At 50.8% G+C, this 16,366-nt stretch overlaps 2 protein-coding genes across 9 annotated transcripts; one reads left to right on the top strand and one right to left on the bottom strand.

Annotated features, from left to right (window-relative positions):
* Positions 1–399: 399 nt before the first annotated feature.
* sov (small ovary) lies at positions 400–15,852 on the top strand. 8 transcript variants are annotated; one of them, XM_086835745.1, is made up of 8 exons: positions 648–845; positions 3,549–3,778; positions 4,026–4,263; positions 4,321–4,390; positions 4,455–10,998; positions 11,831–13,009; positions 13,073–13,812; positions 13,878–15,852. In XM_086835745.1, the coding sequence occupies exons 3-8, from the start codon at positions 4,082–4,084 to the stop codon at positions 15,555–15,557; spliced, it is 10,395 nt and encodes a 3,464-aa protein (XP_086691871.1). In that variant the 5' UTR covers positions 648–845; positions 3,549–3,778; positions 4,026–4,081; the 3' UTR covers positions 15,558–15,852. The 8 variants fall into 8 exon arrangements, with proteins under 8 accessions (XP_086691870.1, XP_086691872.1, XP_086691871.1 ...); XM_086835748.1 differs by having other exon boundaries at positions 707–845; positions 4,029–4,263; XM_086835750.1 differs by having other exon boundaries at positions 707–845; positions 3,549–3,865.
* LOC110179551 (uncharacterized) lies at positions 14,450–16,336 on the bottom strand. The gene has a single exon (XM_086835760.1). It carries the CDS (start codon positions 16,334–16,336, stop codon positions 15,881–15,883), a length of 456 nt encoding a protein of 151 aa, XP_086691886.1. The 3' UTR covers positions 14,450–15,880.
* Positions 16,337–16,366: the final 30 nt, after the last annotated feature.

Below are 16,366 nucleotides of genomic sequence, written 5' to 3'. Positions count from 1 at the left end.
GTCTTCCATATTTCTCATCTTTGTTTACGTTTCGTTGTGAATGCTCGAATTTTCATTGCCCGAGTTCCGAATTCAGAGTTGCATTATTTAAGTAACAAACGAACACGAACTGGTCGATAAGCCCAAGCCCGAAACGAGTCTATCTTAGACCTATTATATTACATTCGCTTTACGACAACGTTTTCCCAGGAAAAGCCATGCAAACACTCGATAACAACGTTGTATAGAAAAGAGGACTGGCAAAGACGGTTAGTTTCGCTACTCCGTTACCCACACTCAAGATTGTATGTATGCGTGCAATAGAGCAAATAGAGAGAGAGAGAGATTCCGCTAGTTATCAGCCAGTCCGTTTTGTCCTCACGATCCGCCCAGTATGAGCATATCGATATGAATCCTATCGATGAATTTCTACGAAATTACGAGCACTGTGACAGGAATTTTCCTTGTCTTTCAATAAACTATTTCACAGTTTAACTAGTCGAACCGAACAGAGCTCCTGAATCGTGCTAAAAAAGGCTGGAGAATAAAAGAAAAAACCTTTCGACACACAGAAGCAGTGCAGAAACATCGTGTCCCCGATACTTGCGATCCGCGATATTTCCGGCAAATTCAATTCGCCTCCTCGTGTCGGTGTGCACACGAGCGCCGTGTCTGTGTGAGCGGCGCTCGGCTGTGTTCGTGCGGGTTCGCCGGTGGTGGTGCTAGGCGAAAAACGAAGAGAGCACAACGGTTGTTCGTCCATTTCATCGTCAACTTTTGGAGCGTTAACATCGCAGCGTTCTTTCCGGGGTCGTCCAAGGGCACGACTCTCTAGAAACTAGGTGGAAAACATCGAGACAACTTGGGTAAGTCCTCTGAACATTTTGTTAAATAAAATAAGTAAATTGCGAGTGCTGGAGAGCAGGCACGACTAGTCTTGTGTGCTTGTGTTCGGTACAGACTGTGCAAGAAAATGCGCAGCGGAAAAAAAAACTCGTGTCTCTGTGTGCGCAATGGGCATGCGAGCGTGTGTGTGTGTGAGCTTTTACGGGAGTGTGTTCGGTCGAGTGTTTGCAACATTTTCGTGCAGAACGTACCGGGAAGAATTCCATGTCCCCTAATATTGATTGTCCAATGCATAACGACACGTCAATAGTTGTTGCTAAGCCAAAATTAGAAAAGGATGCTTTGATTATCCTGTGCATTTCATGATTTCTCGAATACGTGAAATCAAAGTAGCCCCGGTTTATGCGACACAATTGAATTCACGAATTGATTCATATTAACAAAGTTGCCAGACCTGTAACATTTGTTTGATAATAATGAAATAAAATGAGCAAAGTCAATGCCCTTAACCTGGGCATCATTACCCGGTATAACTCCAATAAGATTTCTTGGATCCACATCCTTTTTTAGTAAATTTAATTGTCTTTTATTGAAACATCGCTCAGCGTGGCCACCTAATGTGAACGAAGTTAGTTTGGTGGTGTCACACTATTTCATGTATTACGGGCATTTAATAGTTTGTAATCGTGTGTTTCAGAACAAATGGGATCTATGCACACGTGTCTGCCCGATTAAATGTGCTGAATGCAGAAATTGGGGATTGTATAAACATAATCTATATTTCCGATATAGAATACATCAATTCTTAAATACGTGATAACGTATTTTATGATATAATATTGGTATACGAAACAAAGTTATATTGTATGGCTATCAAGGGCATGAATAACAATGTAATATAGAAGAAATCCTCCGAAAATAAATTATTCCAAAAAGATAATAATCCAAAGCACACCACATAAATTGTGAAGAATTTATATATTGTGCTCCCCGGCAATTATTTACAAAGCCACAAAGTGTGGACTAAAAATTATAAAACGGTTGGAAAATTTTGGAGCGAAAAGTTCGCAATAATAGAGGCTTCAAGGAAAGTCGGCTAAAATAACAAGTCAAGGGCTGGAAAAGTTTGTTGCTGCAATGCCCAGATGACTACAAGCAGTTGTTGATGCCTATGGTAGCCCAATAAAATTTCAACTTTTCTCTTTTTTATCAATATTATATCATTAAGAAATCATCACTCAATGGGAAAAAATTATGCTGATTGCCATTCTTCAGTTATAATCTGGAGAAACACTGTCCTTAAAATGGGATCTTCAACAGAGCACCGTCCCACTGAATTTATAAAACTTACAAAACAAAGCCACAAAAAAACAGAGCCATTTTTGAACCCTGGTGGCCAATTCAGAGTTAGTTTGACCAGCTGAATCCGAATCAAGGACATTACAAAATCAAAGTATACAAAAAGAGACCATTTAAATAAATAAAATCCCAGTACTTTCGGTAACTCTAAACCGCGGTCCAATACGTCCCGATTAAGGACATTTTAATTCAAATTGATAACAAATATATTAAAGGTAAAAAAATTGAAAATGATGGGATATTTGGAGATTATAAACCGGATTCTGGATCTGTTTTTCACTTGATCCAGCCGGCTCGCTAGAAATCTAAAACTAGGGACCATAGAATAAATATATATCACTTTCCCAAAAATTTTATACCAATGGGTTTTGAGACCTCTTCTCTGATGCCTCCATAAAGAAATTAAAAAATTAAATATATTTCAAGATATTCGTAAAATTAAATTTTTCTAAAGTTGTTCCAGAAGCTTCCAGCTCTCCGTTGGGTAGGTCACCAAGCACGGGTACAGTGTTCTTTTGAGTTTTGCAACCCCTGTGAAGCGAATTAACACCATCCTGTTGCTGCGTCCCTCTCACGTGTGCTGGATGTCTGAACATCTTCTTTTACATTGGCCGTCTTGGCACTGATAGGTATTTGTCTTCCACGAAATGTGTATGCATTGGAATCTCGTAGAAAATAAAACCCTTGCTTAAGTCCAAAGCTGTATCATGTGTTCGCAGATCTTTGTCTCTTCTTTGTGCCTTCCTTCGTATTACATTTAATTTGCCTTCCAAGTTTCCACATTCAGACGGCATGTGTGTGTGTTGATGATGCATCTGGACAGGAAGCAGTCCGTTATTTGTATTTGTCGCTGGAATCAGTCCCAAAAAACGACTTGAAAGTGGAGTATGGCGCAGCCATTGGGGTTCAAGGCCTTCCGATCATCTCCATCTTCGGTGTTTTTTTTTTCTGCCCCAGCGAGCGGAGCCTCTGGAAAACAAAAACAACACAGACAGCGACGACGGCGACAAAACCACAACAACAAAAACCTATCTCCGACCGCGCGCCCTACGATACTAACACAACCACCAGCTCTCTCACTAATACTACTGCAGTGCTGCGGCGAATTTAATGTTTCGCCATAGTTTTGTTTCGCAGTTCTTGGCCGTCCTCTTTGTTTCTCCTGGTGTCTCGTTCAGAGAGTTATTTACCGTATTCCTCTATTTTTCGCCGTTCTTAGATTTTATGTGCGAAAATTGGAACGTGAGTGCGGCCGTGCCTAGAGAAGGTACGATACTCGACTATCGCACTATCTGGGGACTGCGACTCTAGTTAGTCTGAGTTTTTAGTTTTCATATTAAACTAAGTGCTGCAACCTTTTACAGGCTTAGTTTGCACATTCCGGAGCAGGATACGACTTGCGTATTTAACTATCAATATAGAAAAGGGGCGAGCTAATTAGTGACGAAAAATCGATTCATCGATAGGCAGCCGCACTCGGTCATCGGCGCCACCGTTGTTGTCACTCGTGGAACGACGCCGTTTTGTGTGCTTGGCTTCGCCGTCTTTCGTCTTTTCTGGAAAAGAAGGTCAGGATAGGAGTGTATCCCGCAGAGTGAGTCCTTATGCCGCTTTATTATGGTAGTCGCTTTCGTTGTCGTCGTACTTGCCTAGTTGTAGTGTGTTGTTATTCGGCGATACGGTGAGTACATCCCACCGACCGGTCTGTGTGTGCCTCGAAGAGCTGGCAGCAAGCGACCTGACGAGGGACACCGACGCCTACTCTTCTTCCAGGACACCTATTATGACATTTTGCTAACCCGTGTGTGTGTGTGCCCTCTCTCTCCCTGCGTCTACTCCAGCAGCCGCCTTAGAGAAGAGAAGAGACGACGACGACGGCGACGCCGTCGGAGGCAGCATGGACGATAATGACGCAGAATATCGGATGACGAGCGTGACCCACCTGGAGACCAGAGCCAAGCTCTTGGAGATGCGCAAGGAAGTGCCCTTCATTCGCAGCGTGCGAGAGAGTAATACGAGTTCCCTGTCCAAGGTGCAGTCGCAGCGCCTGCAGGCACTAATCGCACTGTTGGAGCGAGAGTAAGTTAGTTTGAAACCCACAACATGGTAATATTATTAATAAACACTCCCACACAGGAACGTCTCCCTGCTCACGCTGAACAAGATCGATAGGATTGTGAACAAGTTAAAAACGAAATTCAATCCGGTAAGTAGGAGTGCATGCCGTTTGTCAGTTTGTAGTTTCACGTGCTCAAATTTTATTCTTTCAGAGTTTCAACGATGTCATCGACATCACCGATCCAAATTCGAACGAATTGCCGTCTTGCTCCGCGGCTGCGGCAAAGCCCTCGAATGCGCCTGGCTCCGAGTCGGCCGATGCAAAGCCACGTGAAGACCCAAGAGCAACTCCAGCAACCAACAAGACTCAAGGCTCCAAGCCATTTCCAGGCAATACCATCAAAACAAGCTCAACTCCACAACCGGCTCCAGCTCCAGGAATTCCAAAACCAAATCCAAAAGTAATCCTCCCGGAGCCAGGCGGTGTACTGGACGTTATGCAGAAGGCGCGCTTAAAGGAGATCGAATTGCGAAACGCGCAGGCGCAGTTCAACCACCTTGCGGCTATTGCCAAGCAGAATAATCCATCAGTAACCCCATTGGAGAAGCTGCCACAGTTAGGCCGCCGATTGCCCAGCGCCCCGGCTGATAAACCGGATTTCGTACGTCGCAGCACAACGCCTCTTATGCAGGAGGGCAGCAAAGATAGCGACCACCGATCGCCGGAGATAGATACTTACAGCATCTCATCCGCATCGACTCCTAGTCCAGGCAAGCCTTCAAATTCATCCAACTCTCTGGAGGAGGCACGCAAGAAACTGGCTGCCCTGCGGGGTGGCGCCGCTGCAACGGGTCAGGATCATTCAGCGATGGCTTTGGCATCGAACAAGAACGATCCGCGTGGCAAGAAGCAGACCCTAGTCACCGCCCTGCCCAAGCACGACAGCAATACGAGCTCGAATAACGTCGGGAATGTCACGCCGCCGCCGATGGTTCGCATAATGTCGCCTATACCACCAGCGCCGAGTATGAAGCCGAGCCCTTCCTCGTGGTACACATTTGGCAACATTCCATCAGGCAACGTTAGCAAAACCAGCAGCACCAGCAGCAGCATCAGCCAGGAGGCAGATCACTCACCGATGTCATCGCGGTCTTATGGCAGCGATTCATGGCGTTCCTTCAACGGATCTGAAAGTTGGGATCCTCGGCGAGAGAATCACAATCCTCGTGATCCACGCATGGGCAGGAACCAATCCTCGCATGGACCACAACAGCACCAAAGTCACACGCTGCCATATTCCGGCGATCTACGCCGTGGTAATGGCACTTACGCCAACATGGATGAAAGCAACCATTGGCCATCCACCAGCAACGGAACTGGAAATGCCAACAAGTACACCAAGCCGAACTGGGGCGCTAATCCGTCTGCGAATCCGAACCACATTCCGGTAAGTGCTTTCAATAGCTCGGCCAGCTCCAGGGGCGGATTCCGCGGCGGAAGCCACAACCCGACGACAATGGGTCGCTTTGGCCGACCAAATGCGGGACCTGCCTGCAATGGATCCGCACCAGAGGCTGGACACCCCAATTACGTAGCGCGCACCTATCGTGAGCACAGGGAGGCCAAGGCTCGTGAGGCCAAGGCCAAGTTAGCCGAGGAGCTGCGCCAACTGGAGGCAGATAAGCAACGCCTCTTGGAGGCCGTTCAGAAGGAGACTCCGCAGGATAAAGACAAAGGGGAAGCGGAAGCTGCCACTGCTGCATCACCAGCAGGGCCAGCATCAGCACAAGCAGGACCTGTGACAGAACCCCAACTGGACACCTTGTACCGCAACTCAACCGGCGCCTCTTGTAAGAAGATTGACTTCCGTATACCGAAAAAATCGCCGGCGGTTGCCTCTAGTCCCAGTTCAGTCAATGGTGAAAGCGATGTCAATGCTGCCGGCAGCGGAAGCTCAACCCCCCGCATGTCTCCGAGCAAATCCTGTGATGCTAGAAAAGTTAGCGATAATAATAGTCATAAGAGTAATAATAAGGACAAGGAAAAGGACATGGAAGTAACCAAAACGGATGAGGAAATCAAGGACAAGGAGAAGTCAAAGACTAAGAAGCATCATAAGAAGGCGGACAAGAAGGGCCGCAACTCCAGCAAGGAGCACAAGAAGCGAGCGGACAAGGACAAAGGCAAGGAAAAGGAAAAGGAGAAGTCATCATCGTCGCACGATGCTTTGGACACTGATAGCGTCACCATTGTTGCGAGCTCGGAGAACAACGAAAATCTGGAGAACGAGCCGCCTGTCGAGGAGGTCTCGCCCATTAACGGGCCGTCACCAGCCTTGTCCGAGGAGTCTGACGAGAAGCTGGACGCCATGGCAGTGCTGCGTGGCGCCAAGAAGATTCCCCCTCTGGTCAATGGCGAAGTCATGGAGAAGGGAGTCGAAATCAACGTGGTAGACGACAGTCAAGAAGGCGAAGCGGATGAAGAGAAAGCGGAGCCACCGAAGCTCTCAAAGATGAAAATAGTGCTCGGCCCCAATGCACACTCCACGCTACTCCATGGCGAGAAATCCACCATTGCGGACAACGCCAATCCTTTGGCCAGCAAGGACACGAAAATGACCAGCGATTTCAAGGCCTTGGAACTGTTTACGGATAAGCACGACGACACTGAAGTGCCCGCTCCGCCGCTGCAAGAGTTGCGCCGCATCATGAAGCGTCGGTACTCGATGGTGCCCAAGGCCAGCCAACCGTTAGTAGACAAGGAGGAGATTCTTACCGGCGGCAGTCTGTTATACGAGGATCTACAGGAGCAAAAGCGTCAGACGCAGCGTGCCCGCCATCTGGCGCACATATTTGAGAAGACCAGCGACAACTGCCGCATCTCTACTCAAAATATTATTACTGGTAAGCGACGCACACGCGGCGCCCCCGAGTCCTCCTTCAACGAGACGCAACTGAGCCGACGCTGCTTCGGCCTGGGGTCGATCAACAAATCGAAGCGGTCCGAGAAAACCAAGGCCACTACGTCTTCAGCTGCCGCCGATCTTGAGATTAGCGAACCACCCAAAGCCACGATGGCTCCAGCTGCCACTGATGTTGCGCTTATCGAGCCATCTACATCGAGCGAAGCCACTAGTCGCAAGCGCCGCAGGAGCGTCCGGGATGCGGAGGATAAGGCGGATGTGGCGGTGCTAAGTGAGGACCACCAACAGCAACCTCAGCCACCGCCGGCACGTAAAATCTACAAGCGTCGTCCCAAGCGCAACGAGCTGGACAAGTTAAATGACGACATTGCCATGATGTACTACGGTGAGGATGTGCTCCGGGCCACCGGCCGTCGGGCGTGTACCCAGCGTTCGCGCACTCCATCAATGCCGCGAGTTTCGCCGCCGACAGAGACCAACAATAGTAGGAGCAGCCACATGTCACCTCCCATTATCATTCGAAATGTGGCCCGCCGGGGCAAGCGCTTCCACGGTCCGAGTTCACTGAACAGCGGCTTGAATCGAGCCACCGTCCTGGCCCAGAAGCAACGCTGCACTGTCAAAATTCTGCGCAATCGCATCTTGGAGCAAATGGTCAGGGAGGGGAAGACGTTTTTGACCGAAGAAGAGCTGGAGAGGCCCGCGAAGCGGCGAAGGCTCAGCGAGACATCTGATCCGATGGATATCCGAAACGTTAATCCCGAATGGCATGCCACATCAGCGGCCACCAGTTCCTGCGTCGTCTGCAACGTGAATATCCGAAAGAGCCCGCTCCTTCACTACATTCAGAACCATGGAGAGCATTACGGCGCCCGCTTGCCGCCCGGCATGCTCGACGAGCTGCGTGCCGGACGCAATCAGCGGCCAGACTACAAGATTACGCAGGGCGCCGTGCAAGTCTATTACTACAAGTGTCCCTTCTGCGTGAAGGTGATCAATATGCGTGCCTTAAACCTGGCCGAGCATCTTATCACTCACACGGGTGAGCGTCGGTATCAGTGCTCGCACTGCCTGATGGCGCTACATCGCTTGCACATCATGCAGGACCATATAAAGACCTGTGCTCCCGATGCCACCGTCGTGAAGCACGACAACTGCGGCATTTTGCCCATAAGCCTGAACGTGTGCCACCTCTGTAATTTCGTCCAGGTCAGCGAAGATCACATGAACTGGCATCTACAGACGCAGCACGGCCTGTTGGAGGCGGATCTTCAGGGTCTCAAGCGTGAGCGCGTACTGCTCTGCACCCTTGAGGGCGTGCCCAGGGCGGCGTCACTGGCAGAGGGTCAGAAGATAGTCAAGCGTAACCAAAGGAATGCCATTATGGACATGACAGATCCAAAGCCCAAGGCCGCCGGCACCTCTACTAAGGCCAAGACGAAGGCTGCTGGAAAAGTCTCAAAGAAAAATAGTAAAGACAATGACAACGGCGACGACGATGAACGTCCTAACTCATTCAAGGCTGCGAAAAAGAAGACAGGACCCAAAAAGAAGGTCAAGATTCGTTTCCAGAATAAGACCAAAAAGTCGTTGCGCAGTGTTAAGCGCGAGAAGGAAGACGAAACCGAGGACCAGAAGGAGTGTAAATCGGAACCTCTGCTAGGATCACAAGGAGAGATATTACCGGAAACCAATGCAGAAGCACCGCTAGCGACACTGCCGCTGCCACCGCCGGAGAAGGAGGAGCTGCCGGTGGTCAACGAGTGCCTGATGGACCACGATATGACAATGGCACTGGAGGAGATCGCTGAAGAAGAGCAGGCCTTGCAGGACAAAGACCAGAACATGTTGGTCGAGAAAAAGCCGTTGGAGAATGTGGATATGGATACGTCTGTAAATGTAGGTCAGGAAGTGGCTGAAGGTGTGAAGAATGACGATGAAACGCCGCCAGTGGAGTCTGCCAATCTTGAGTCAATAGAGACAGAATCTGAGAAAGCAACGAAAGCGCCAATGGAGGCAGAGCCTGAAGAGGCAGCCACCACCGAAGCCACAAAGCCAAAGACACTGCTGAATCCGGATCTTAGTCTGTCCGAACTGGACGCCGATCTGCTCGACGGCATTGGCAGTGATGCCTCCGATGTGGAAGTTAACTTTGACAACGACCCAAAAATTGAGGAACCGCAGGCAGATGACTGGATTGATCTGGAGACCGCCGAAGACAACCGTAAGGCCCCCAAGAACCCCTTCCAGTCATTCTCTCGATTCTGCTCGCGCCTGAACAAGGGCAGCCGGTCGGGCAGATCGGGTACCAATGGAAGTACCAGTGGGAGCAGCAACGATGGCCAGGATTCACCTGATCCCAGCGAGCTAATGCCCCGCATGCGTCCCCTGGAACCAGAGACTACTTCCACCACCTCCACAACCCCCACAAGCATCACTATAAAAACCCAGAAGGATGAGACACCGCCCTCGCAGAGTTCCGCTGCTGTAACGCCTTCATCTCCGGTGGCCGTTCCGCGCAAGAGCCCACTCAAGCGGGTGGAGAACGTGGCATATCGCAAAGGTGGAGTCGGTCCTATGGCTGGCCAGTGCGCAGCCTACTATTGCATCTATCCGGGCTGCACATTCCTCTTCTCCAACGAACTGGAAGGCCTCGAGAACCACTTTGCCCAGGAGCATCCGAAGGTGCGTTGGACCGGCACCTGTGCCCTGTGTCCGCGTGGTCGCAAGAACCGAGATCCTCAGCCACACAACATAGCCGATGAGCTGCGTCACATGACGGAGGAGCACATGAATCGGAGGCGCAGTGTCACTTTTGAAGTAATGGATCTGGACTCAAATGAACCGGCGGAATCTGCAGCCGGTACGGATCAGCCACTCTTTAAGTTGCGTGTTCGCCGCTTCACTGGCGACCGCCTGGCGGAGCCACAAACTGGCGAAGAAAGCCAGTCAGCGTCAGGAGCAGTATCAGCACCAACACCAGAAGCAGCAGCGACTGCAATACCTGCCGGGGAAGATCAACCGAATGGCATGCTCAGGGGTCTGCTGAGGGCGGAGCCACGTCCCCCGAATCAAGTGGACTTCAATGCCGCCGGCTTGGGTGAATTTCTCTGCGTCAAATCTACAACGACGCCAGAGGAGCCGGCCATCAATACCACCACTGGCACTACCAGCGAACAGCCAACGGTCATCAACTATCCGAGTGGCCTGGGGCTGGCCATCAGCCAAGTGTTTAACGGGTCCTCTGTACCCTTGTCTGTCCTAAATACTCCCACTCCGGCCTCGTCGGTAGCTGCACCTAAGCCCCCACCAGCACACCTGAACGTTCCCGTTTTCAGTGATAGCGGCACCCGTGTGGTGCCGGATCGTTTCCGTTGCATGGCCCCCAATTGTGGCTTCTGCGCCCACACCGTGATGTGCATACGGGAGCACATGAGGATCCATCGCTTCAGCTTCGCTAGCAACGGTTATTTGAACTGTGCCTATTGCAACCACATTGCCACCGATGTGGATGACTACATCCGTCACGGCGTCGTTGTCCACAACCTGGCCCCGAATTCGGATTTGCACGGAATCCCCGCCGAAACCCCATCCGTCAGCCAGCAGATCCGTGACATGCTAAATCAGCGTAGCAATGTCACTGTCCGCTCGCTGGCCACCCAGAACTCAACGACAGCTGCTGCTCCATCGGCTCCAGTGAATATCCTGCCCACTGCAACGAATAGCATGGCAGGAACAGGAGCCGAAACCGGAGGATCTGCAGCATCAGGACTATCGGATGTCTCCCTGGCCAATGCAGTCACCGAACTGCTACGTCCCACCGGCTATAGCGGTGAGTTGATCTACAGATTTCTCTTTGATGCCTTTTTTTTATCCAATACTCAAGAAAACCATTGATAAGAAGATCTAGCCCGGCGAAAACTATCTGATTTACAAGTGTTCGAGCGCATCTATTTAAAAGCCCTTTTCTTTGGCTCAGAACACAGTAAATTTAGTGAGATCAAGCTTGAAGTTCCTTCTTGAAGCCTAGTTCCATTTACTGAAGAACCTCACGAACAGACATTTGTATAAATTCAAGACTATGTATTAGAATTCCGTATATACCAACTTCAAGACTTACCTAAAAGACTAATACCTGTGCTTCCATACGTTCAAACTCAAGCATTCAATCCTATGTCTTGTTTCATTTCCTAAAGGAACTTCTTATCAAAATGTGTATAAATCCCATATATACTCTTCAAGACTTTAACTGGATGACCAGGCCAAACCTGTACAAAATCGTTCAAGAACCCTTCTCTGTCAAGCATCTTTTTCTTCGGCGTTTCTGCTTAAACTCCTACACACAGACCAACAGTCCAAGTAAATCAAGAAATCCTCCAGAGAAGGAGGACTGCAACCTCCTGCTGCATACACATGTCAAGCTATTTTATATTTTCATTGAAGCAGAATTGGACCAGCTACCAAAACCCTTTCGGGATCCTTTATTCTGCTCAATCTAAGGTCTTCTATTTACCGAATCCTCTTGCAAGTTCTAAGCAATATGATAATATGATAATGATGATGATTTCGCTTTCAGCTTCTATCAAAAGTTCAAGACTCAACTCTTCTTTACTTTTTTCCTTTCCTATTCAAACATTGTACTAATCAAGAAACTCCTGTTCCAGAGGACAAACTGTATGCCTGCCCACAGAAAGGATGCATCGTGCGGCTAACGGAGGAGCAATTTGTCAACCATGTGCGCTACCATATACGCAGCAGCCTCAACCAGGGCAGCGATCAGGTCAAGTGCAAGTACTGCGCCCAGACTCTCTTGCCTCCGGCGCTGCGAACCCACCTGCAGCAGGCCCACGCCCGCCACAAGCTCTTCTGCAGCATCTGTCTGGCCACGGCGGCCAACAAGCGGCTGATGCTCTACCATGTTCGCATCCAGCATAGCCAGGAATTCGAGCTCGTCAATCGCCAGCTGCAGTTTATCCAGTTGCCAACTGAACCGGATGCTGCGGGAGTTGCCAAGGGTGTAGGAGGAACTGCTGCCGCTGCATTGGTTGCAGACGTGAACAGCATTTTCTTGACGGTCGTTGTCCAGCCATTTGGTAAGCAGGAAATGGAGCGCTTCCAGCGCCGGTTGCTGGAGGAGCTGATGATCCGTCGACAGGGCACAAAGACGGTCTACCGCGGCTCCGAGGTGCGTCTGTTGCCGCGAATCATTCAATTCCCGGAGCCCATACGCTGCGCCGAGTGCAACTTCAGCAGCAATGTGCGGAGTCTCCTTCAACGGCATCTGTACGAGCACAAGGAGAAAGTTGTACGCGAGGCCTACCAATTGGAGGAGAGCCAGCCTGCTGTAGCAGCTGAGGAGGAAATCGATGTCGTTTCGGTGGGGGAAGATGATCCCACTGAAAGCACCGGAGGTGCGGCTGAAGCCCAGGTAGAGACGCCATCAGTCCGGCCACCGGGTAAACACAACGCCGTCAAGCCCAAGTTGGTGTACGTTCCGCCGGATAAGCGCTACCGTTGCGGCTTCAGCCGCTGCATCCGTCTGCTGGGCACGGAGCTGGAGCTGCGCCACCACATGACCGTCGATCATTGCTACAGCGAGGAGACCTTCTGCCATCACTGCAAGCTGCCCCTGTCGGGCCAGAGCAGCGTGGATAAGTACCTGGGGCATCTGATGCTGCACAAGCGACACATTTACCAGTGTGGTGCCTGCATGCGCTACAACAACAAGCGCTCCACGATCGAGCGGCACATCCATGAACGTCATCCGCTCCACGAGGTGGATGTGGTGATTCACCGTCACAGCGACACACATCTGACAACCTCCGCCCGCTGGCTTAAGGCCGGTAAGTTATAATGGTTATGATGATAATTAGCCAAGATTACGATCCATCTGTTCCCTTTTCCAGCCAAGACGACTCGCTTGACCCATCTGGAGTATATATGCAACCTGTGCCAGCTTATCCTGCCGACGGCCGTCCAAATAATGGCCCATGCGGTGGCCGTTCACGATCGGAAGTATCAGTACCATTGTCCCTACTGCATTGTTGGAAACAAGGATGGCAGCGAGGTGATCGATCACATACTCAGCAGCCATCCTGGTCGGCGCGTGCAGCCTGTGCAGGTCTTCCAGCAGATTTCACACAAAAAGAGCCAGACCGTTGGCTTCTACTGCATCGTGTGCCTAAAGGGGGCGAACAGCTGCCTGCGGATCGGCCAACACTGCGATGAGCTGCACAAGTCGCGCTTTCAATGGCAGTGTCCGCACTGCGAGTTCGGGCATCAACAGGAGCGCATTGTGTCCCAGCACCTCGAGATGTCGCATCCGAAGAAGATCGGGCTGGCGGTGATGCAGTTCGAGCGTGTGACCACCGAAATTCCCGACATCATAAGCTGGGAATTGGGTCAGCCCATTGTGGAGGATGAGCCCGAGCCGGTAAAGGTGGCGCAAACGGAAGTAAAGCAAGCCCAGAATGTAGCATCAAGCGTGGCCGAAGGTCAGCCTCAGCCTCAGCCGCAGCCGGAGACGAAGCAGCAAAAGCAACCGGAGCCAAAGCAAGCAGAGCTTGTCATCACCGAGGTGGTGGATCTGCTTGCCTCGGACGACGAGAGGGATGACCATGAGTCCAGCGAAAGTCAGGAGGAACAGGTAAGTCCATAAGAGATCTTGAAAGGCAAGAGATTTCATTATAACCACTATTATTAATCCCATAGAAAATCGTCGAATTCGCGTGCACGCACTGCGGCGAGACGAATGGCAACCTACAGGATCTGCGCACCCAGCACTGGACCCACGCCCATCCCGATCAGCCCTTCTACTTCCGCGTCCAGCCGCAGCTCCTCTGCTCCGAATGCAAGCGCTTCAGAAGTAATGCCAAGACGCTGCGCGACGACCACCTGCTGAAAGTCCACTCCATCCGGAATATTGTGGCCTGCGATGTGCGGCGGCCAGAGGAGTGCGCCTACTGCGAATACAAGTATCAGGGCTGGCAGGATTTGGCACATCACATCAGCCGGGAGGGTCACTTGCCCAACGATCTGAAGAACGTGACGGACGACGAGCTGGCTGCCTTGCAGCAACTCAGCGCCTGTGGCACCAGCGGCGAAGGCACTGTCGGTGCCCAAAACGAATACTACCAGTGCGATCTGTGCAGCGTGGTTATGCCCACGAAGGGTGCCATTGCCCAGCATGGCCGTGTTGAGCACAACAAGCCCGGCGAGCGCTTCTGCTTCCGCCAGTTGACGACGCCGCTCATCTACCACTGCTTCTTCTGCATGTTTACCTCGGGGGAAGAGCTGACAACGCTGCGTCACATGGTGGATCATTACAATCGTTTCCTCTACTGTCACTTTTGTGCGAAGCACCTTCCCGGCGGCTTTGACGAGTACATCCAGCACTGCTACTCCCAGCACCGTGAGGATGTCCATCGCTTCCGAGAGCTGCACTCGTATGGAGACCTACGCAAGTTCCTCATTAACGTGCACTATCAGTTTCAAAACGGGCTGATCATCACCAAGAGCAGTCTGCGTCGCACGCGGTTCAACGATGAATATATGATGAAGGCACTGTATACGGAATTGATGGCCAAGGTTCAGAGGCCGCCCATTCGGTTGCACATAAACTTAAAGTCGGTGCAAGGACAGCAGCCTGTGCATGGGCAGCAGCCTGTGCAACGAAACTTTCCGGTGCAGGCTCAGGAACAAATGCCATCTGCCCTGCGGTCACATCGGATAAACCAGCGCCGCAAGACTCTAAATCCCAGCGAGATGCTTAGCTTATCCAGGCAGGATCAGTCGTCGCCACATCGACCATGGGAGGAACAGCAAGGACAGCCGCCGGCTAAGATGCTCAAGATTCAAACTGTATCGTCCTTGGCAAATCGGGTTCCGAGCGACAATCTACCAGCCACCGCCGCCGTCGCCGTGCCCTCAACTTCAAGGCCAGCCTCTTCAGCTGCACCTGCATACGTGCCAACTGCTCTGGGACAAATGCCAGCTGCTCAGGAGCCACTTAAGCGTATAAGCCAGCGTCGTAAGACGCTGAACCCCAACGAGCTGATAAGGATATCCAGGCAGGTTCAGGCGTCTCAACTGCAACAACAGCCGCAAGCTAACGCACCTAGAAGGCGTATTATAGCGCCTCTGGACAATGCATTGATGAATGGCAATAAATCCGTCACTGCCACCGCCGTCGCCACCGCACCTCGAAGGCGTATTGTAACGTCTTTGGACAATCCATTGATGAACGGCAGTGAACCCGTCACTGCCGCCGCCAATCCCAACTTGCCCTCAACATCGGCTCAAGCTGCTGCTGCTCCCACTGCTCCACCAGTTGTCAACGTGCTGCGCATCGTTAAGCGGCGCAACAGCTATGTGATCCAAACCGGACCCTAAAAGACATAAACCAAGCCAATATTACCAGCCAATCACTATTCGCGACCATTTTATGTGTCGGCTGCTTAGTTCCAAACTAATAAGGGTTTTTTTTTTGTTTAGTTTGTGTTAACTTAACGTAGAACACGTAATTATTATTATTATTATCATTATCAATCATTACTAGATTTGTAAGTGCCAGGAGAATGACAAGGAAATAAGCAGAATGTTCGCAAAGGCGGGCTGCTTGTAAGCATAAAAAAAAAAAAAGAAACCTACAAGAAACATATTAAACGAACGATTTGGAACAATGTAAGCCAAGGCCTTGAGCAGCAGTCTGGGAGCTAGCAGCTACCATTGTGCAGAAACTGGAAGTGAGGCACCGGCTGACCCCGTCTCTGCTGGACGCTAGCGCAGCGCACCTCGTTGTAGAACTCGCAGGGAGTGGCAAAAGTCATCAGCTGACCGTTGCGAAGGACGCAAACGGGGCGATAGTAGCGTGGACAGCTGTACTCGCAGCTATCCTCATCCTCATCCTCAGCAACCTCCAGCTGTCCATTGAGGTTGATCTCATTCACCTCGTCGTCGTAACCATCCTCCTCATCGATGTCTTTGTCCAGCAACTCGGAGTACTCATAGCCAGCAGAATCTCCATTGCTCTGATTATCCCGCCAGCTCCATTCCTGCACAATCGAGTGCTCCGTTTGAACCTGGAACCCAGAGCTAAGACGAACGATCACAAGGATGAAGATGCCAAGTATAAAGCGCATAGTGTTCTGGTGAGTAGCTTCTATTGTCATTCCGTGGCCAAGACCATTCGAGCCCTGCTG

Source organism: Drosophila serrata, unplaced genomic scaffold, assembly GCF_035046125.1.
Source record: "Drosophila serrata isolate PLE 108 unplaced genomic scaffold, ASM3504612v1 contig_276, whole genome shotgun sequence".
Classification (NCBI taxonomy): Eukaryota; Metazoa; Arthropoda; class Insecta; order Diptera; family Drosophilidae; genus Drosophila; species Drosophila serrata.
The sequence above is the reverse complement of the archived record's forward strand: the minus strand, read 5'-3'. Positions and strand labels throughout refer to the sequence as shown.

Excerpts from the sequence above, each read along its gene's own strand:
- sov (XM_086835744.1), top strand. The coding sequence starts at position 4,082 with ATGGACGATAATGACGCAGAATATCGGATGACGAGCGTGACCCACCTG. Across the intron at positions 4,391-4,454 it reads TAAAAACGAAATTCAATCCG|AGTTTCAACGATGTCATCGA; the intron begins GTAAGTAGGAGT and ends TTATTCTTTCAG. Across the intron at positions 10,999-11,830 it reads ACGTCCCACCGGCTATAGCG|AGGACAAACTGTATGCCTGC; the intron begins GTGAGTTGATCT and ends CTCCTGTTCCAG.
- LOC110179551 (XM_086835760.1), bottom strand. The coding sequence starts at position 16,336 with ATGACAATAGAAGCTACTCACCAGAACACTATGCGCTTTATACTTGGC.